General features: G+C 37.8%; 1 protein-coding gene across 1 annotated transcript in view; it reads right to left on the bottom strand.

Moving 5' to 3' along the window:
* Positions 1-12,520, bottom strand: part of sema3ab (sema domain, immunoglobulin domain (Ig), short basic domain, secreted, (semaphorin) 3Ab) — a 28,087-nt gene extending 15,567 nt beyond the window's left edge. Inside the window, exons 1-2 of the mRNA XM_027161898.2 lie at positions 11,939-12,520; positions 2,064-2,224 (exon numbers count right to left, since the gene is read on the bottom strand). Of these exons, the coding sequence (XP_027017699.1) occupies positions 2,064-2,224; positions 11,939-12,053 (276 nt within the window). The 5' untranslated portion in view covers positions 12,054-12,520. The remainder of the gene's footprint in view (positions 1-2,063; positions 2,225-11,938) is intronic.
* Positions 12,521-22,455: the final 9,935 nt, after the last annotated feature.

Genomic DNA, 22,455 nt, shown 5'->3' with positions numbered 1-22,455 from the left:
ACAGACCAGTGCTTAGTAATCCAACCCCCTTCCTGCCTTACGGCTGTGAAAAAGACGAGACGTTAAATTAAATAAACTTTAGCCAGGTGCAGGTGTGTGAGCTAAAAAGGGCAAGGATAAATCCAGGATATGACCTGGTGATGCTTGAAAGGTGTTCATTTTTCTTGTGAGCTAGCAGCACATCTATGCCCACACATGAACATATTTTAGAGTCCTGTATGCAGTGCACAGTACTTGTCTACTCATGACACAGGGGACTTAGATAAAACAGTGATAAGACAGGAATGAGGATAAAACTGGAATTTGAGTACAATTTGATACGATAAGTCACTTTTAGTTTTCAGATAAAAATTACGGTATATAGATATAGTTATACCTGATGCCACGCAGATGCATCTAGACACTTTCAGGAATGAATTTCTGCAATATAACATGGCTTGTATTCCACTTAATGCAAACTTGAGATCAAAAGCAGGCATGAGTTGAAGTTGATGTCTGGACTAAGGTGAGAACTGGAAAGCAATGAGTGCTCTCTCTCTCACTCATTTTCTACCGCTTATCCGAACTACCTCGGGTGACGGGGAGCCTGTGCCTCAGGCATCATCGGGCATCAAGGCAGGATACACCCTGGATGGAGTGCCAACCCATTGCAGGGCACACACACACACTCATTCAATCACACACCACGGACAATTTTCCAGAGATGCCAATCAACCTGCTATGCATGTCTTTGGACCACGGGAGGAAACCGGAGTACCCGGAGGAAACCCCCGAGTCACGGGGAGAACATGCAAACTCCACACACACAAGGCGGAGGCGGGAATCGAACCCCGACCCTGGCAAGGTGTGAGGCAAACTTGCTAACCACTAAGCCACCACCATGAGTTCTTTTATATGTTATTTTTATTTATGTAGCACATCGTTGCTTTGTAGCTAAGTTTTACTTTATTAAACTAGAGATTTCGAGCTAACTTATGAGCCAAAGTTTGTCAATGTGTGGGGAAAAAAAATAGTTTATCTTGCTGCATAGCTAAGTTTCTAATTAACACATGACCTGTGAACACCTAGTTTGTATGGACCACCTATATGTTGCGCCTTAGGTATTTTTTTCCCCACAATGCTGATTTATTACTATATGTCTGATTTATTATTTGTGCCCTAAGGCATGACTGTATTCAGCCATAGCTCGTGTTACCTCAATCTCATATGGATTCTCTCACAACTTGCTCTTGTATTGTTTAAACGAATTTTCATTTTCATCATCTTTTGAATGCTCAGAGTGACAATGCACACATTTGTGCCAGAGTCTATCCTCTGAACACTTTTTGAGGGTGCTTTGTAGAAATACCACCAGTACCAACACGCCATTCCATCACTGAGTACCACACATAAACCTTTACACACTCATTCACATCTGAAAGCATTTTTACATAAACTAAATCACAGACTGACATGGAGGATGTCAAAGGAAACTAACACACCCATGGAAACTCTACACCCGAGTAACCCGAGCTTAAGACGTTACGATATATATCCACCACATCTAGCTCGTATCCACCACACGGTAATCCCACATTCTAGCATTGTTTATATCATCTTTTTTATTGTGAAATAATGTGTTGCATCAATAAGATACCTTCTTCACCTGATATGTGGATGTGGTACAAGAAGCAGCTTGCTTGCACAGCTGATTAAAGATTTTTGTCTGAAATATCCTGTTTCTCTGGAAACATTATGTACCTTACTGAATAAGGCATTATGCAGCTTTGCTTTATCACATAACAAATTCCAGTTTGGAATGGTGTGACATGTGTTTCCTCTGAGATACGTGTAGCAAACATTTTTCCAACTGCTGCTCGTGTTGCATCACAGGTAACTTAACACACAGTATTATCTTCCCTGTTCTGTCAGAATGGCCAATCTGTCAGCATTCAAATTCATAACATCCACATGTTGTGCCACTCGGAAGCCCAAGACATGTTTAACACACTAAAAAATATGCAAATAGTTATAAAATAAATAATTTAATTCGATAAGAATCGATTGATCTTGATTGTTCTTACCAATTGCTGGTCCATGTTGATGTCTATCAGGTTAAAAGACAGGAGATGATCCTTCGCTCCTACAAAAAGCCGACCTTTCTCCTCATCCAGTAAAAATAAGTGGTAGGCCGAGCTGTTGGCCAGTCCGTTGAAAGTAAACAAGTTGTTTGACTCCAACATTTCTGTGGGAAGGAGAAGAGACTCTTAATATTAATAAAGTATTACAGTTAAAATATTTGCAGTGGCCTATAGTTCTAAGAAAACTGTTTAACCAAAGGCTGCTCGTCTTACTCCGCTCTTTGTATCATATCATTACAGCCATTAAGTTTGAAAGACCATTGTTCGTATCTGTAGACATTTTCCAACCACATGTCACCACTATGGTCTCCGTGTTGAGCGAGCAGGCTTTTAGAGGGCAGGAGGAGAATCAACAGAATGAGGATCGGGCTCCATCACAGAACACTTCTGCACGGTAGCTAGCCTACTTCTTTTCCTGTGGATGGTGAGTGTGACGTGTGAGTGTGGTTTTGGCCATAATAAAGCTGAAATCACTGACTCAGTTCCTTCTCTTTCCATTTCCCTGCTATCACACACACACACACACACACACACACACACACACACACACACACACACACACACACATACACACACTTTATGAAATATATTTGCTTGTCTTTGGTGCTGTCTGTGTCATTCATGCTTGGTGGAGCCGAGAATTACGCAAGTAGAGCCATGTGGCCTCTGAAAGTTCAGTGCCAGGTTAAGTTAGGGCCACAGCCAGGGCAGATCTGAACAGACAAGCCTTACTATAACAGTGGAGTAAGTAAATCTGTAAATATTGTATACTGCATTCTAAATACTAATGTTTACAAAGTAGGAAATAAAATAAAAATAAATATTTGCAATTAGAAAATCAGGACATAGCTCAAATATAAAGATGTAAAGATGTAACAGACTAAAATTTGCAAAAAAAAAAAAATCATAACATCAGCAACTGGAATAACATCAATTCAAAATACTACATAACTAGATTATTGGTACATCTATACACTATAATAGCAGCAACAAACAACCAAACAACTACATATGTGGCAAAATAAGAGAACATATAGCTAGGATCGGAGGGAGTTGAAAAACAAATAGCTATGCCTTTTTAATGCATCTGTAAAAGAATTCATTTCTTAATTCAGCCTCCATTATTAGTGTCTGTGTATTTTTCTTCATCAATACACATCTTTTAAAAGTTCATCCCAGTCAATCTTAATTCCAAAGGCTTTGACCTTCAAGATGACCCACTGAGGCACAAACGTGCACACACGGCGTGCAAATAACACCTTAAGCAGCGAAAAAAAAACTGAGACTAAGCAAACAACACATCCAGCACTACACCTGGAAGCCCTGCTGTTCATCTAATAGCATCCAGCACTTCCTGGTTTGGTTAGTTATGGTGTATATGAACAAATTATGGGGCCATAAAATTTAAATCTGAGCCACAAAAATTTTTCTGCAATATCAAATTTCTCGAAGTAGTTCCAGTAAGTGTAGCTATAATATAAGTTACAAATAACACTAACTATTAATGAACACGGGTAGCCATTTTCAGCCGGAAATCCAAAGAAAGAAATGTAATCCAGTAAATATGAAATGTTAAAAGGGAACAGCTGAAGGTGAGAATGGTCCGGGTTTAGGAGCCAGAGCAGGAGAGGTGACGAGAGAGCTCTAATTACACACCGTGACCTGAAGGAAAATGAGATTTTCCCTGCGGCCACCCGAGAACGCTTTCAAACTGCACCCCAGAGCAACATTAGTACTGAGTGAGATGTGTTAGACACCTCAACCTGTTATTACAGCCTGTGAGTGTGTAAAGCAAAGTCTGGGATTTGAATGCAAACTCACTCTTAACTCACCACAGCTCCATCTCATTCTCACATCAGCTGCAGGTATCACATACGAGCAGCTGGCTAGTCTCCAGACAGTGACTAATGCTATCTGAAACCTTTTCTGCTCTACATATAATGCTAGGACAAACATACACTTAATGCTACCACTATGTTTTGTGTGAGTGTTAAGATTAAAGAAGATGCATAAGAGAACCCTCACTCACTCTCACACTCATTTTCCACCGCTTATCCGAACTACCTCGGGTCACGGGGAGCCTGTGCCTATCACAAGCGTCATCGGGCATCAAAGCAGGATACACTCTGGACAGAGTGCCAACCCATCGCAGGGCACACACACACTCTCATTCACTCACACATTCACACACTAGGGACAATATTTCAGAGATACCAATCAACCTACCATGCATGTTTTTTGATTGGGGGAGGAAACCGGAGTACCCATTGGAAACCCCCAAGGCACGGGGAGAACATGCAAACTCCACACACACAAGGCATAGGCGGGAATCGAACCGAGAATCGAGGTGTGAGGTGAACGTGCTAACAACTAAGCCACCGTGCCCCCATAAGAGAACCCATATTTTAAAAAAAAACATATCCAAAGTTACAGTACATATATCCAACCACTGCCACTTGCTAGAACTAGCAAAATCTTTCATATCTTATAGATTCAAGTGTTGCACAGTGTTTCTAGCTTCGTACCCTGCAGTTTATTCGCAATTGTGTTTTTATATCTTGTTTTTCATGGATGTCTCCTAGGGTCTTTTCTTTCTGTTATTAATTTCAAAAAGCTTTCATTATTATGTTACTAATAAATATACACAAATTATCAGTGATACAATATATAAATATTCTATAAATATAAGTGGTTACTTGTCTACATTTGCTGCTATTGGACATTTTACATTTATAATATATATATATATATATATATATATATATATATATATATATATATATATATATATATATATATATATATATATATATATATTAAAAACATCAGATTTTTGGGTGTTGGTGGCAGTGGTGGTAGGGTGTGTGTGTGTGTGGGGGGGGGGGTATTGTCTTTGCAATAATCATATTTCTCTGTATGTTGCTACTGTACTGGATGCTTGAATTTTCTCCAGGATCACTAAAGTATCTATCGATCTTTTTATCTATGAGCTGACAGGTTTGTTTCTGGATCTCAAATCACTACTCTACAACCTTGGTGAGCAGAAAAGCATCTCATCAGCAGACTACATCAAGTTCAGCTAAGGACAGGTCAGGTCTTCATCAGTGAACACTTGATAACTTAATAAAACCACACGGAAGTCAGAAATTATCCCGATCCTAATATTTATAAGTTGCTCAATGTTCCAGTGTCACCCAGATGAGAATGAGGTTCCCCTTTGAGTCTGGTTCATCTCAAGTTTTCTTCCTAATATCATTTCAGAGAGTTTTTCCTTGTCATTGCTCATTAGGAACAAATCTAAATATAAATTTTACATTTTATAATTTGTTTTCTGAATTTTCATATTCCTGTAAAATTTGTTAAAAGCATTATACAGATAAAACTGAGTTCATTTGAACTGAACAAGAAGTTGACTCTATAGGGGTGTGAGATAAAAGGAAACCTTCTTCAAGTCTTCAAATGTCTTGTTAATGATTTTTTTATTTTTTTATTTTTTTGTATTTCTCATGATCTGAAGCATGTTACGAGATTTATAGTTAATAATTTCACAGATTTTTTTTATTTAATTTCACTGACAGCAGAAATGTATTAGTGCAAAAATAAAGAGTTAAAACCTAACTTTAATGCAATGGAAATATTTGGCAAAATGATAAGACTAGAAGTAGAAATAGACAAGTGACTCCATCACTATGAAGACCTTCTGCTGGAACCTGTCCATTTGGCAAAATGACTAAAACTGAACACTCACTAAACATGTTTGAGGACCAGAAAGAGACTCAGAGTGACTTGAATTTAACTGAATCCACTGGCATCACACACACACACACACAGCATTTAGCAGACATCCTTATCCAGAGTGACTTACATTTTTTATTTCATTTTAATTCATACAACTGAGCAATTAAGGGTTAAGGGCCTTGTTTAGGGGCCCAGCAGTGGCACCTTAGTGGACCTGGGATTCAAACTCATGACCTCCTGATCAGTAGTCCAATACCTTAACCCCCCCAACCAACACACACGCACGCACGCACGCACGCACACACACACACACACACACACACACACACACACACACACACACACACACACACACACACACACACACACACACACACACACACACACACACACACACACACACACACACACATGCATTCTACCCTGCTCTTCATAAACTCTAAAATGTTATGAAGTGTGAACGTATCACACATAATCCTCTGACTGTTTTTTTTTGACTGGTTTAATGCCTCTTCTTAAATAAAGAGAGAACATTTTGTGTGTGTGTGTGTGTGTGTGTGTGTGTGTGTGTGTGTGTGTGTGTGTGTGTGTGTGTGTGTGTGTGTGTGTGTGTGTGTGTGTGTGTGTGTGTTTGTGTGTGTGTGTGTGTTTGTGTGGGTGTGTGTGTGTGTGTGTGTGTGTGTGTGTGTGTGTGTGTGTGTGTGTGTGTGTGTGTGTGTGTGTGTGTGTGTGTGTGTGTGTGTGTAAAACTATCCTTATTGTTGTCTTTTTTGCTGTGGTCCTAATAAAGCAATTGAGCAGATCCACCTGTGTCTCCAGAACATTCTGTACTGTAGCTAGCAGGCACAGCAGCCCTTCACTAAAAACAACTTAATTCCATTCATTGGTATTTATTGTAGAGATAATGAGCATTAAGATGATAGTGGGAGTCAAACTTCTAACATAGCTTACTAACATTTCTTACATTCCTCCAATTTGGTTTCCTCCAATGATACAGCTCTTTATGGAGTTAACCTGGTGTTACTTTCTCTTGTTATACAAGGAAGAGAACAAACCTGGGTATGTTGTTATAGGAAAACATCAGCACCAATCAACAGCAGTATGATGTAATGTTTTAAGCAAACCCTAAAGTTCACTATTTTCCTCTAACAGCATATCCTGAAGTGTTTCGTTCCTCTTGTAATACAGCAATTTGCCAATGATTACAAATTACGAATAAATAACGAACAATGGCTTGCGTTTATAGTTACATTTGAGGTTGTGGAGGGTCTGTAAAACAATTAGTCTCGGATACTTACATTATAACATTTAGAAATGCTTGTTACATTACCAAACCTTTGTTTTTATACCCTCTGTAGATGTTAAAAAGATGCATCATGTTACAGACAAACCAAAAATGTAAAGCCCTCTTCCTTAATTCTTAATGCTTTCTTAAGCCATTTATAACTATTACATTCCTGTGACTGAAAGTTTACAGGTAAAGTCGCAGCTCTGACTGTTCCAAAGCACTGACATTAAAGGCTAAATAAACGAATAAAAAAAATATACTAAATACTAAATGAACAATTTTGAGAAATCAGCAATCGCACGTAAGTCATTAAAATGTCGTGATATTATAGAAAATAAATCAACATCATCTGACCAATCAGAATCAATGATTCAACAGTGTGTGACATTGCACATTAAACAACACACAATTATTTCCTCATTTGGTGCTGGTTTATACTGTACATATCGACCTGACAAAAAAACATTGAACTAATCAGTAAATGAATGTCAGGATTTCAAATCTTGTAATAGTGATATTGTATAATAACAGAAATCCAATGGTGATTCCCCCCCCTCAAGCACCTAATATCCACCACAATCAGTCTAATTCATCCAGCCTGCACTTTCACAGGAATCTCTGTGAATTGTTTCAGGTATCAGTGTCAACATTAGCACACAATGCCCATATTTTCAAAACGATACAGAGAGTTCAAATTATCTGGCTGTAACTGAAGAACTCTTATTAAACTTAATACATTCTTGGAATTTTTTTTTTGTGTGTTTCTGAATTAAAAGCTTAAGACCATTCACCATGTTTTCACAAGATTACAGCAGTCGCATCTGGTCAAGCACACACACACACACACACACACACACACACACACACACACACACACACACACACACACACACACACACACACACACACACACACATGCAATGTGTCTGTGTTGATATTGTCAGGTCACATTGGTTGATGTTTATATAAGGGTGTTAATGTTATTCTGCCTTGGGCTCCTAAGAGGTGTATGATCGGCCACCTATCCACCCCGATCTCTCTCTCTCTCTCTCTCTCTCTCTCTCTCTCTCTCTCTCTCTCTCTCTCTCTCTCTCTCTCTCTCTCTCCCTCTCCCTCTCTCCCTCTCTCCAAATTCCCCATGGGTGGCACCAGTGTTCCAACATTCACCCTCACCCCCAGCCCCAAGGGCAGGTTTCCCCACATGATGATGAAAATAAAGCCTGGGGAGCAGTGTGTATGCATGAGTGAGTGTGTGTGTAAGAGGAGACCTTTGGAGCAATGGCATTCCCAGATGCATGCAAGCTTTTCAGTAGCATATGATAGTTCTGCACTGTACTTGTTTTGAGCATCAAGTTACAGAGGTACTGTAGTTCTATGACTGGGGTGCACTTGCTTAATCTGCCTGCATTTGGCTCCTGTATTTGCTCTGTCAGTTTTAGCAATTGTAAAATTGTAAAAATGCAAATGTTTATATTTACAAACATCAGTGCCATGGTGAAAAGAGATTAAATGCATTTTTATCATTTATCAATCTATAATTTTAGAAACAGGCCCATGTAGATTTCCACATACAGGTTTACGGTGTGTGAGCGATGGTACTGGACATGAAACTAGTGTAAAACTTGTCTCAGCTAGACTGCACAGACATGTGTTCACAGGCATAGGCATACTTTCCATTGGGGACATGTTCACCCCAACCCCCACACCCTAACACCCTGTCCCCGGTTTTCAAACTTAGCTTGAGGTCGTTGAGGAATTTTTTATTTTATTTTTTTGCTAAACACGCTAAATACTTCTGCCACACAGCCCAGCTATAGTAGCCTGGTTGGTAGAAAGCGTATTATAATGTGCAATATCAGCACTTTGTGCCAAGTAACAAATTCTGTGAAGATATGCACCATCTGTCCAAATGCCATTATGGTGAAGATGAAGTATGAATATATTTTGTGTTGAACAGAAAGGGAAATATCCATTCTAACGGTAGGTGGATAATATTTTTTATAATCTACCCACACAGTCAGTGTAATAATGAAAACATTTTAGTCCTGGGTCAGTAAGCACATCTCACCACTTTGGGTCCCTAAGGAATTAGTTCCACCATTCAGGGGTATATTTCAGCCCAGCATTATTGTCAGCTACGCATCACCAAATGGTTTGGCTTTTTTCTTTATTATTATTATTATTATTATTATTATTATTATTATTATTATTATTATTATTATTATTATTATTATTATTATTATCATCATCATCATCATCATCATCATCATCATCATTATTATTATTATTACTATTATTATTATCATTATTGTTTTTGTTATTATTATTAGTAGTAGAAGTAGTAGTAGTAGTAGTGGTAGAAGTAAATACATTTATTTATTTATTTATTTATTTATTTATTTATTTATTTATTCATTCATTCTTGAAATACAATTACAAAAATGTATTTGAGGTTTTTTGGACACATTATTTTCCTCAACTAGTTTTACAAGAAAGCTCTTATTTACAAAGAACCAGCCAAAGAACGCTTCAGCATATGAGTTTTAATGGCTACTTACATCACAATTTTCTGAAAGAGTCCTTCTGGTGGAACGCCCACACAGCCCATAGGGTATTAAATAATTAATATTACCTATTCATTTATTACATTGATTTAGTATATTTATCTTTTTACCATAAAAAGTTCACCACGCTGTCAATGTAAAACAACAGAATGTTCCCCTTTCAAGTAGAACACTATAATAAAAGTCTTCTAGTGTAGTCTTAGAGAAATTTCCATGTACTATTTAATTTTTTTTCACTTAGAGTTTACTTAGAAAAAAAAATCACAGGGGGTGTGAGGCTCCTTCATTAAGGGTTCTTTACTCTGTATTGTCTGTGTAGAACCCTAACAAAAGCTTTCGCTTTCAGAAAAGGTATCAAGTAAAACCTTAAAACAAAATGCTATCCGTTTAATCTTAGAGTGGGTTCCAAGTGAGACAATAGAACACAAAGCCATTCAAAAAATACTTGAACTTTTCTTTTCTAAAAAATATCTATCAGAGATGACAAAATGTTATACAATAGTATATTTTAGTATTTTAGGTTTAATTTAAGGGAGGTTTAAAAAAGCGATGCTTTGACAGAGTTATGTGAACGTGTGTGTGTGTGTGTGTGTGTGTGTGTGTGTGTGTGTGTGTGTGTGTGTGTGTGTGTGTGTGTGTGTGTGTGCGTGCGTGTGTGTGTGTGTGTGTGTGTGTGTGTGTGTGTGTGTGTGTGTGTGTGTGTGTGTGTGTGTGTGTGATGTTTAAATCCAACCCTACAATTTCACTGGACATTCCACAGATACAGTTTTTTTCATTCTCCTCCATGTAAAAATCTGGCAGTTTTTCCTATCAATTTTCATCTTCTTCAAGACACACACACACACACACACACACACACACACACACGTATAAGTCGTGAAGCTGAGTACAACTATCTTATAGGTGCCTGCAGGTGTCAGTATTTGTTGCAGCGAGCACCAGTTAAACCACTCTCTCTCCCACACACACACACACACACACACACACACACATATATATATATGCACACACCTCTTGGAGGTATCAGCATTTCAACGGCGGCTGTCAGGCACAGAGCTTTATAGAGTGTAAAAAGATGTAATTTTCCACTACCTAGCTAATGAGGAGCTGTCAGTGTAACTAGAAAACTGACAGAAATAATGATGACACTTTTCTCCCTGCCTTTACTGTCAACCTGCCATCCTTCCTTCATTTATCTTCCTCTTTTTCTAGCTTACACTCCTTGACAGTTCATTTAGTATCAGAGGACAAAAGAAAAAGTGTGAGAAAGAAGAGAGAAGCTCGACGTCACTAAATCGTATCTTGCATTACCACGGAAACAAAAATGCCTCAATTAGTCAACCATGGTATAGTTTGGAGCTTGTCACACATGTTCAACTCCAGAAAGAGACAGCCGGCTTAACGTGGACGCAAAGGGCACACGTTCTGGCACGTAATTGGCGTATACTTTGTAATAAATAAGGTATGTTGCATATATGCAGAAGACAAGATCAAGGTGAGAAAGATAAATACAAGGAGCGTCATATTGTGCTTAGAGCTCGTGAAAAATAATAAGGGCTGAATTATGCATGCAAATACAACCTAGAGTGCTGTTTGAGCTTTTCCATCTGTCTGCAGTTCTATTCATTTATCCCATACGCTCTTCACACACAACACACATGTACCTGGGTGCTCATTAAAGCAGCGTACATTACATTTGCCCAGCCAGAACAATTGGATATCTGTTCATGCTTTATTAAAATGGTTTCAGCTGCACTTCAACTTGAAAGAAGATGGTGGGAAGACATTTAACACACAGTGATGCCATCTTGTACGACTTTTGACTGAGAGAAAATGTGAAACTTTACCGTTAGAATATGATTTCCAAAAGCAACAAGCCAAAACATGTGACTATGTCTGCTCAAAGAAGTCAATCTCATTAAAAGTTATGATCAATAAATCAAGCTAACAAAGATGGTGATATATTATATATTTGCTATACATGACATTTTAGATCCCATATATAATCAACAGTACTATATCCTTTTCTTCTCTTCTCTCATATAAAAGCAGAATCATCATTACACCCCACAACCAGCATGACATTTCTTAAACACGAATTTTTAAATGCGACTCGGTTTAAGTCACCTACTGTATGCTCCCAGGTTCTATAAATAAAAAACAATGCTTTTAGCCGACCAGCAGGACAGACAGCAGCAGCAGCAGTAGTGGACATTAAGAGCTCTCACCTTTGTAGGAGAGTTTGAGTCGGGGCACGTTGCTTTTGGCACGTTGAGCATCGGCTCCTCTCTGCGGCGTCCAGAGCCCACACAGCAGCACCGCCATCCCCCAAACGTAGTCCATGATGAAACCAAAGATACACAGCTACTAACAGAGGTCCAGATCTTCAGAGCAGCACCTGAGGATGGAGCAGGTGTATGTATGTGTGTAGAGTCAGGCTGAAGAAGCCCACAATGATCACATCCCTCTTATTGAGTTGGTCAGTCCAAGCAGGACAAAACTGACCACCAGGACCAGATCTCAAAACACTCGAGTTAGTGTGTGTGTGTGTATTGTTTTTTCTAAGCCCTCAAGCTGTTTATCTACTCGGTCCTCTTTGTCTTGTTTTCTTTTCTCCCTTTTTTTTCTTTCTGATCCATGTAAAAGTAGCACCTCAGCTGAAAGCACACTGAGACAAAAGTGAACTTAAGCTTGCTAAAGCTCTAAGCACTTCCACTAGCTCCCTTACATGCACCTATACACACTACCCTACAAAGCTCAGCACACAAGTCCACAGTGCACGTAGCTGAAAGAGAGAGTGAAGCCAAGTGAGAAAGCCTGGCCAAGTGAGCAAGAGAGGGAGGGATAGAGCAGGGGGAAGGGGGACGGGCTGGGAGGAGAGGATCCTGTAGGTAGATTTCTCTTCTTTCCGCCTGACACAACAGATCCTCCACCCATCTGAGCACACACACACACACACACACACACACACACACACACACACACACACACACACACACACACACACACACACACACGATCAATCTCAGACTTTTTCCTCTCTGTTTGGATAATATCTGGACTTAGTTTTTAAGCCCATGTTTCTCTTTCTTCTTCTGTATATATACTTTAAAGACAAAAAAAATTGCTAAATTGTTAGTTTAAAAAAATTAATTGATACAACTGTACTATTCTCAAAATATTCCACAGATATCATTATATTTTGTTATTAATAATGTGTTATACTGTAACTGTAATATAGAGCATTGTGTCTGAATGAGAAGAACATAATGGATTGTGCTTTTATTGAAAAATAAATCATAACACTGTCAGATAATTGTGAACTGGCGTGTTTGTCAGTGCTAAACAAAGACACGTGATACATTTTTATCCATTTATATTTTGTAGAAAGCCCATGAAGTGGGGACACAGAGGCTTAGTGGGTAGCAGGTTTGACTTACACCTCTGAAGTTGGGGGTTTGATTCCTGCCTCCACTCTTTGTTTCCTCCAGGTCCTCTGGTTTACTCTCCCCGGCCAATCACATGCATTGTAAGCTGACTGCTACCTCTAAATTGTCTGTAGTGTGTTAAAAATGTTTTGCCCTGCACCCTATCCAGGGTGTTGCCTACTTTGTGCCTTGAGTCCTTTGGGATTAACTTCACACTCCTTCTGACATTTTGCAGGACAAGCAGTGCAGAAAATACATGGATAGAAAGTCCATGAAACTAGCTCCAGTTATTACTTTCATTAAAGCAGCTGTAAAACTTTTTATTTTTTTAGCAGAACAAGATTCTTACCCCAAAAAAACAAAAATAAAAATTAAAGGTACAGTTGTACACAAAGCTGAGTAAACTGTTACCATAGAAAAGATCATTAGACATGTAAATTAATATAAACCCAGCAGCTGTTAGAGGAATTAATTAAGATCTTTTGACCCTGACCCTGCTGTTATAAAGACGTAACAGTTCAAACATTTATCCAAATTAATGATATTAATGAACAGCCTACTGATGCGAAAACATCTGCAAGCCCATGCTGGAAATTTTATTAGATAAAGGTGGTACAGTATATGTTATATGTTATATGTATTCCTAGGTACATATACAGTACTGTATAAATTTCTGAATGCAGTACACATGTTTATGTTTACTCAACATTCCATCAGTGCAAAGGGACCATAGAAGGACCGCTACTGAGCAGGTGATTTGTGTGGTGGATCTTTCTTAGCACAGCAGTGACACTAACATGGTAGCATGTGTGCTGCTGGTAGGAGCGTCTCAGACAAGGCAGCTTTGCTGGGGGTTTTAAACACCCCACTGTCCCTGCTGCTGGTTTGTGAACAGTCCACCAATGTAACATATCAAACTGAGTTCCCAAGTGGCATGACAGAAAGTAGTTTACCGTTTCTTCAGGAAAATAAGGCTGGGAGCCAAGGGTGCAAAACAAGCCATGTTATATGGGTGGAAGGAATGGTGTTACTCTTTCCTGTCAATCACAGTGAAACAAGCCAATCGTGGATGTCTGCAAGCTCATGGATGAGAAAGGGGGCAGGAAGCTGCCATATGACATAAAATGGGGATTAGGTACAGTAGGATGTGTATTTTAGAGAAAGCACATGTCAGCTTTGATCTTCCATGATGGGTAACTGCTGATAAAGGACAGAATTTTCAGTTCAACAAATTGGGAGGTTTAAAAAAATGGTGTGATGCTATGCTTAAGAAATGATGAAGCATTACAGGATGATTAACACAATCATGACTGGAAAAAGATGAGCAATAATCTCTACGCCAACAAGGTAGGCGTGTCTAAATAAAGTCGTTAAGTAGTGGCACAGTAGTGTGTACACAAAACCACACACACACACACACACACACACACACACACACACACACACACACACACACACACACACACACACACACACACACCACCACCACCACCACCACCACCATACCACTATTATGTAGATATCACTCCAATTTTGTGGATTGTTACAACAATAAACTGACAGCTCTCAACATTGTGTCTAACTCTGCAACTTTTCCAGTCTCTACAATAATTGCTGAAGTGCACTGTTTTTGCCCTTTGAATAAAACCATGATCATTTGCTCCACAAGTCATGTGTCCTGTCTCCTCACAATGCTTCTGGACTAAACCAGACATGGATCCTTCTGCTCAGCTCAGCTCAATCCTCACACCAGACACTTATTTTTAGCCTGCCACACACAAGAGGTGAAGACAGCGAAGAGGAGAAAGGGAAAGAGAGTGAGAGTGTGTGTGTGTGTGAGAGAGAGAGAGAGAGAGAGAGAGAGAGAGAGAGAGAAAGAGAGAGAGGGTTGTCTTATGAAAAAAGACATGCTCAAACTTGTAAAAATTAAATATAATTTTTAAAAAAGAGAAAGATGGAAAAAAGAAAGCTGTGCTCTTAGTGTCTTTGTGCTTGACTGACACTGATATCTGCTGCTGGTTAACACATTTCCCACAGTCACAGTGACAACAAACTGTACAGCACAAGACAATAAGTCACACTTCTTGTCTAGGTCGTACACTCATGGCAAAATTTGCAGCGTTCTTTTTTCCTAGCACTGCCCAGCAGCCCCAATGGAGTGAACCATAGCACACTGATCCTGACCTCCAGGTCAGCAGTTTCCTCCTCATATTTCCATTTGGCAGTGCCTGAGCACTGCAGGAATACTTGAGTAATTGGGTTTTAATATGGTGTGACACATGAACACTTCTAAATGTGTGTGCTATTGACAGCATCGATCCTTCAGCAGTGAGCTCTAGAAGAGCAGAGAGCAAGACAGAAGACTGTAAACATCACACACTTACTACCAAACAGCAACCCCCTCGAGACCCAACAGCTTTGCATATGTGTGTGTGTGTGTGTGTGTGGTGTGACATGGAAATACAGTGAAAGATAGAATTAAGCTTAAATAAGTACTATTAACACTTCCACAATAGATGTGGACATGAAAGCATGGGTTTGTTATTGTAATCCTATTAAAACAGGAAGCATATATTTAAAGCATGTAAGATAAATATGGTCTATTCAAAGAAAATAAGTTAATAAGGAGTTATGCAGTGAGCATCACCATCATGGTGAAACACGGTGCCACCCATGTGTGGAACAATGAATGGAGAAACAAGCAAAAATAGACTAGCCACAGTCCAGATATAGACTTGGTTTAGGGAGATGAGAGGTTGGCTAAGGTTAGCCTTTAAGTGCTTATCGATAAGATCAAATGAGTCTCAAAGTCTTCTAAATAACATAATATACAGTACACACACTTCAGTCAGCAACTTCATCAGTCTAATAATCAGGAAATTCACATACAGGTTTTATAATTACTAAATTCTTGATCAATATGTAAGAGCCTTCACACTATGGATGCTTTCTTAGTGATTAGTTATCACCTATAATGTGTTGAACTGAGGTTTTTAATTAACTGCCACACTTTGGTGTCCATGTTTACAAAAAAAGAAAAAAGAAAAAAGAACTGTATATTTATGTAAATACTTGGATCAAAAAATAGCATAAAAGTCTTCTGTTTTATTCCAGAATATGGAAAACTATATATATATATATATATATATATATATATATATATATATATATATATATATATATATATATATATATATATAAGTGGTTTCATGGGTGAACACATCATAGCATACAGACTTCATGTAGTGTGACAACCATGGAGGTCTTCAAGAGACTGCAGTGTAAATTTGCTGTGTATGTGAGCACACTAATGTAAACTAAACATGATATAAATCTTCTACTAATTTCACCAATAACTTAGCAAATGATGAAGCTGTCATGTATTATTTATTTTTATTTACTGTGAATGATAAAGAAACTTTTGTACCCCATTTTAAACTCCAGTTGCAAATTTCCCCCCTCATTCATTCATTCATTCATTCATTTATTTATTCATCTGTTCATTGGGCTGCACATATATCGTTGACTTTATTAAATTTTGGTGGCGCAGCATCTTCTGCCCTCAGCCTTCTGTCTGTTTCCTTCCATTGATCAAATAAAGACACAAATAAGTGATTGTCCACCAGCAATTACATGTAATAACAGCTTGTAGATTCATGAGACTTAAGTATGGTGTTGACAGACTAAAAGAGTCTACGTAGCCATCTTTCCCTGTGACCCCAGGCCTCTAACATTACATAAGTAATATTAAAGCAGTGAGCTGTCTCCCAAGCAGCAAGGCGTCACGCAGCCCATCCAAGTCTGTTCCCAGAAATTTTACTGCGCTGTGATCAGATGACCGAGTGCTGAGATTTCTGTCCATGAATCTACCGGTGTTGACCTGCTTTGCCTACAGTGATATACTGTATGAGATATGAGCAAAAAAAAATCACAATTGGGATAATGAGAAAGCATTTGTTGTGCTCTGCAACTTGCTAAAATTGATTTCCTCACAAGCAAAGAAGACATTTCCAGTGCCATTACAGTAATATTCTATAATATTTTGTATTCTAGCCATAGATTCCAATAACTCTAAATGCTAGTCATCTAATAAGCCATGTCATATTATCTGAGTGAATGTGATTAAACATTCAGAATTAGAACGGATTATATATTGTTAAATTAATAACAAATTAAATCCTTATTTTACTAATTAATCTCCAGAGCCATGTAAATTGTGTACATGTACACGTAAACAATATAACATAACTAGACCAATATAACATCACCTTTACTTTCCCTTCTTCAGCTTGATGCACAGCTGGGCATACAATGTTGGCTAACAAAGTATTATCACCTAATTTAGAAAATATTCTGCTACATGTTCAGCTTAACAAATGTTTCTTTTAACTATGTTAAGAAAATAAATAAAATTAAATTAGTGATTGAATTAGGAATTCTGCTAACAAGTAGCCAGGTTAGTTAGAAAACTAGATAACATTACAATAACTATTGAATACAATTTAAATTAGTATTTTGTGTTCGTTTATTTTCACAAAAGCTTTTTATGGACTAAGAACTCTGAAGCCGTCTACAAGAAGCCTCTGCTTTCTGAGGAGGCTAAGGTCCTTCAACATCTCCAGGACGATGCTGAAGATGTTCTACGGCTCTGTTGTAGCCAGTGCATCTTTTTTGCTGTTGCATGCTGTTTACTGAAAGTAGCTGATGCCAACAGGCTGAACAAGCTCATCTGTAAGGCCGCTGTTGTTTGGGTGAAGCTGGACTGTCTGACTGTAGTGTCAGGAAGAGGAATGTTGTCTAAGCTACTGGTCGTTTTAGACAACATCTTCCACCCGCTCCAGGATGTCCAGGACAGATACAGGAGTGACAGATACATTCAGTCACAGATTCATTCAACTAAGAAGCTCCACAGAGCAACACATGAAATCCTTCCTAACCGTGACATATTTCATTTTTACAACCCTGTAAAACTGAATCTTGTCATCAATACTGTTTAAATTAAATTTATAGTAGACACATTCTACCTGTGTCCATCGGACTGTATAATTCCTCAGTACAACAACATATCTTAATGTGCAACAATATACCTTTACCTGTATAGCTATTCAAATCCTAGTGTAAATAAGTCTCTATGTTTATATTCTTATTTTGGTACCTTGGAACTGGGGTAACAAAATCAATTTCTCCCCAGGAAGGAGAATTAAGTATAAAGTATTCTGATTCTGATTGATTATACTTAGCTATTGTTTCTGTGATGAATATATGACATTGTTTTGTTGTGTTTGTTTAAGTTATAAGAGTTAAGCGATATCTAGAATTTATTCTGCCTATTTTCTTCTGGCTGATTCACCATAGTCAGGTTTATATTTTGGACACTTGATGTCAGGATTACAAAAGTACTAATCAGAGTTAGCCTTCTGCTTTTGTCAGCTCCTTTTTTACCCCAACCACAGAAACTAAAGTTATATTTACTCACTAAAGCCTCTTTGTGCCTGAGTCACATGCAAACTCAAATAGACTTTTTATCACTGTATATACATTGGTTAAGTTTATGGGTTAACAATGAGTAGTTCTACATCAGTTCTTTTTTAATGGTACCACAAAAATACCTATAAAGCCTGTCTTTTGCTTTGTAAAATGTGTCCTCTACCTTGTCCTTCAGTGGAAAGGGTCCAGCACCATGACTGCCTGGATATAAACAGGTTAGTGGACTATTCTCAGCACAGCAGTAACCACAATCTCTCACATTGTTTTTCATGTTTGTACAGTTCAAATATTTTATAAATGGAAAAAGATGACAAATGTAATCTGAGCTTGCTGAGCTTCAACAACAAACTCTATAAACTCAACCAATGGTCCATACAGACTGTAAACTGCCCGGTGTTATATTATGTAGCTGTCTTATTGTGTACAATACGGCGTAGTCTGTCTGAACTGTCTCGTGTTTTTTCATTGTCTTTTGTCTTTTGTTTGTACTAGCTTGCACTATGCACCTTATGTGGCTAGGTTAAATAATTTTTTTTACTAAATTACTTTTTAGAAACATTAAGTAATCTAAACTTATATAGAATTAGTTTTAAAGAAATAGTTGTTAATTTCCTACAATTTAATGAATTCAATTTTCCTTTCTTTTTTTTTTTTTTTTTTTTCTTTTTTTCCCATGGGATTTAAGATCCGTACTTGTTAATCCAGGAACACCTGCAAATCAGACATAACATGATGTGAGTGTCACACTTGTTAACTGACTCACAGTCTTAATAAATATAGAGTGAAGGGCAAGCCAGTGTTAATACCACCTGTAAACCCTCTTATATATGTGTCAAGTTACGTGTCAAGTTTAAGTTTATGTGAAAAGCTGAGATGAGAGTAACGTTCCTTATCCTTGCAGAGTAAACTTTTTTCCTTAAACATCAAAACAAACTGTGAATGGACTTCTTATAGTGTTTTTTCTTTCTTCCTTTACCTCTATTATTAAGAGAGATTCATATTGAATCTGTTTCTTATTGGGAACATATATAGAAAACTGTTGAAATCTGATCTAATTTATATGCTGCCTTGTCCATGGTAATGTTTAACTGTGGCAATATAATCAGAAAAATTATGAAAACTAAAATTTTGGATAATGATTTATACAAAGCAGTTAGTCAGTTTGACATTTAAAAGGGTTATTATTCTTTTCCTCTCATCCCATTTTGTCACTCTCATCTTCTCCTCTCCTCTCTACTCCATATAACCGTGACATATTTCATTTTTACAACCCTGTAAAACTGAATCTTGTCATCAATTCTGTTTAAATTAAATTTATAGTAGACACATTAACCAGCTAATAAAATACAGTACTAAGAAAGCGTTTTAGTACTAATAAATATGCATCTCTCTCTCTCTCTCTCTCTCTCTCTCTCTCTCTCTCTCTCTCTCTCTCTCTCTCTCTCTCTCTCTCTCTCAAATGTAAAAAAAAAAATAGAAAAAGAGGTAATTTGTCCTAATATTGAGTAGTGGAACTATACACTAAATATTATTAAATATTTCTACTCATTCTTTTTATCATTACCTCACATGTAGACTGAAATTATGTTCATTTTTACAGCAGCAAGTACATTAAACAAAAACCACTTGACCTTTGAAAAAAAAACCCTCAGGGACTAGTTCCAAGCCTCTCAATCCCAAAGTGCAGGGGCTGTTCTTGATTTAAATTGGAGACCATTGAGGGCAATAGGAACCCACTCAGCACTTACTTAGCCAATTCATTCAATGCCAACCCACACATAACACCCCCCACTGTATATACACCTATAGACACAAAAAAAAGAGAGACTCATACAGAGCCATATGCCCATACCTACTCACTTCCTCTATGCCCTTCCTCCATTCTTCATCTCCTTGGTTCTGGCCCACCCACTCAAACCGCCAAATGTCTGGGTGGAGAAGAGACATTCTGTTACACTCACTCTGGGGAAAATAAGCTTGTAAATGAGAGCGTTGAGGTCAGCAATTAAGCAAAATCCCACTCAGACCTCTGCCTTCTGCTTGAGTAGAGAACTTTAGTCTTAAAGATGAAATTGTTGTGTTGAAACGTCTACGAAATAGAATAAAATTGTTGTCATATTGTGAGAGGAAGTGAGAAGTGATGGTTCTACCTGCTTTCACTGCAGGCACAAGAGATGGAGTACCTGATTCCTTGTGGCCACGGATATTGGGTTTCTCTCAGCATCGAGGACAGATGCACTGGCTTTCTCCAGACATTAACAAAGAAAAATTCCCACTCTGATGGATACCAGCTGTAGAAGCATCAGCCATCCTCAAAAAGGAAAAGGGTATGGATTTAAATGAGATAAGGTGGGTACCTTTCCTTTACTAGACCTTAATCTCCACCACATCCTGTAGGGTTTTCCAAGTAAAGCCACAGCACCTAACACCACAGTAATATCCCTTCACGTGAATCTTTTTTCTATCCCATAAAATATTTGAAATTGACCTTCTGTATAGCGGTTCCATAACATCAAATAAAAATGCTCTCTTAAATGGAAAGATATATGAGGATGAGATATACATGAGATATAAATATATGTGTGTGAAATATATAAAACTTTGGGATGTGCCCACATGCCTCAGGGATCGGCTATTATTTTTAATTTATACAGCCAAAATGACAATAAGAGATTTCTCTATAAAAAATTTCACTGCAGAAGACAGACCAAGCCCCATATGCAGTATTAATGAACACGTACCCTGCACACTGTGAGTCATTTTCTCTCTTGTAATAAAAAATAGATGGCAAAATAAAGTGAAAAACCACACAGCTATGAATAAATTACTCGGGGCAATGTGCTCTCCTGCATGTGATAGTCTGCAGGTCCCACCTTTCCCAGAGTTCAAGTGGAATTATAGTCCAAGTTAAGCCACTGAGTCATTTATTCAAAAAGCCATGATTTTGACCTTTGCCACATCAGTACAGGATATTCAGAAGTTCAAAATCTGACTGCAATTTTATTCAGGAATTTTACATGTATGAAATACATGTTGATATGATCTTCCAGTCTCCATGTGCATTTATTTAGTATAATATTATATTTTACCCATATAATAATATATAATAATAATCTGTGTATTATTATCTACTCCAATAAACAATCTTTGCTTACTTTCTTTGCTTTTTTATCTGTATTGCACTGATATAAGAAAAAATACCTGAGGATGTTTGCATATCAACCACATATCACACACAACTGAAATATTGTATAGTATATTGAGATAATTAATACGAGAAGAAATATTAACAACCACAACAATCATAGTAATAATAATTATAACAATAATCGTCTGTCTAAAATGGGATCAGAAGATCTTCAGTTCCAGACAAAAGCTGGTGTAAAGCTACACACACACACACACACACACACACACACACACACACACACACACACACACACACACACACACAAAAAATAATCCTATAATCGCTGAAACTCCTATAACATTTGTGAAGAAGATAGTTTAGAGTAATTAGCATATGTCTTTTTTTTCTATCTACAGAGATGGTGTGGATATTTTAAATTAAATTGTAGTGATGTTAAAAGCTGTCGTCCCTCAAATATGGTTTTGAAAATGCACTTGTCAGGCAGCAGATTACATGTTACAATGCAACTGTTGCTCAAATATTAAGGTCTACTACTTCATGGTCTCTTCTACACTTCTCTTAGACCTTGGATCATATACTGTATATATTATGAATCCAAGCATGAGTTCCAAGAGAACTTGTGGGATCATGTAAGACAGTAGGAAACAGCATTGCAACTGAACATTAGCCACTACCCAGC

The sequence above is a fragment of the Tachysurus fulvidraco genome, chromosome 13 (genome assembly GCF_022655615.1).
Source record: "Tachysurus fulvidraco isolate hzauxx_2018 chromosome 13, HZAU_PFXX_2.0, whole genome shotgun sequence".
In the NCBI taxonomy this organism is placed as follows: domain Eukaryota; kingdom Metazoa; phylum Chordata; class Actinopteri; order Siluriformes; family Bagridae; genus Tachysurus; species Tachysurus fulvidraco.
This window is presented reverse-complemented; position numbering and strand designations above follow the sequence as displayed.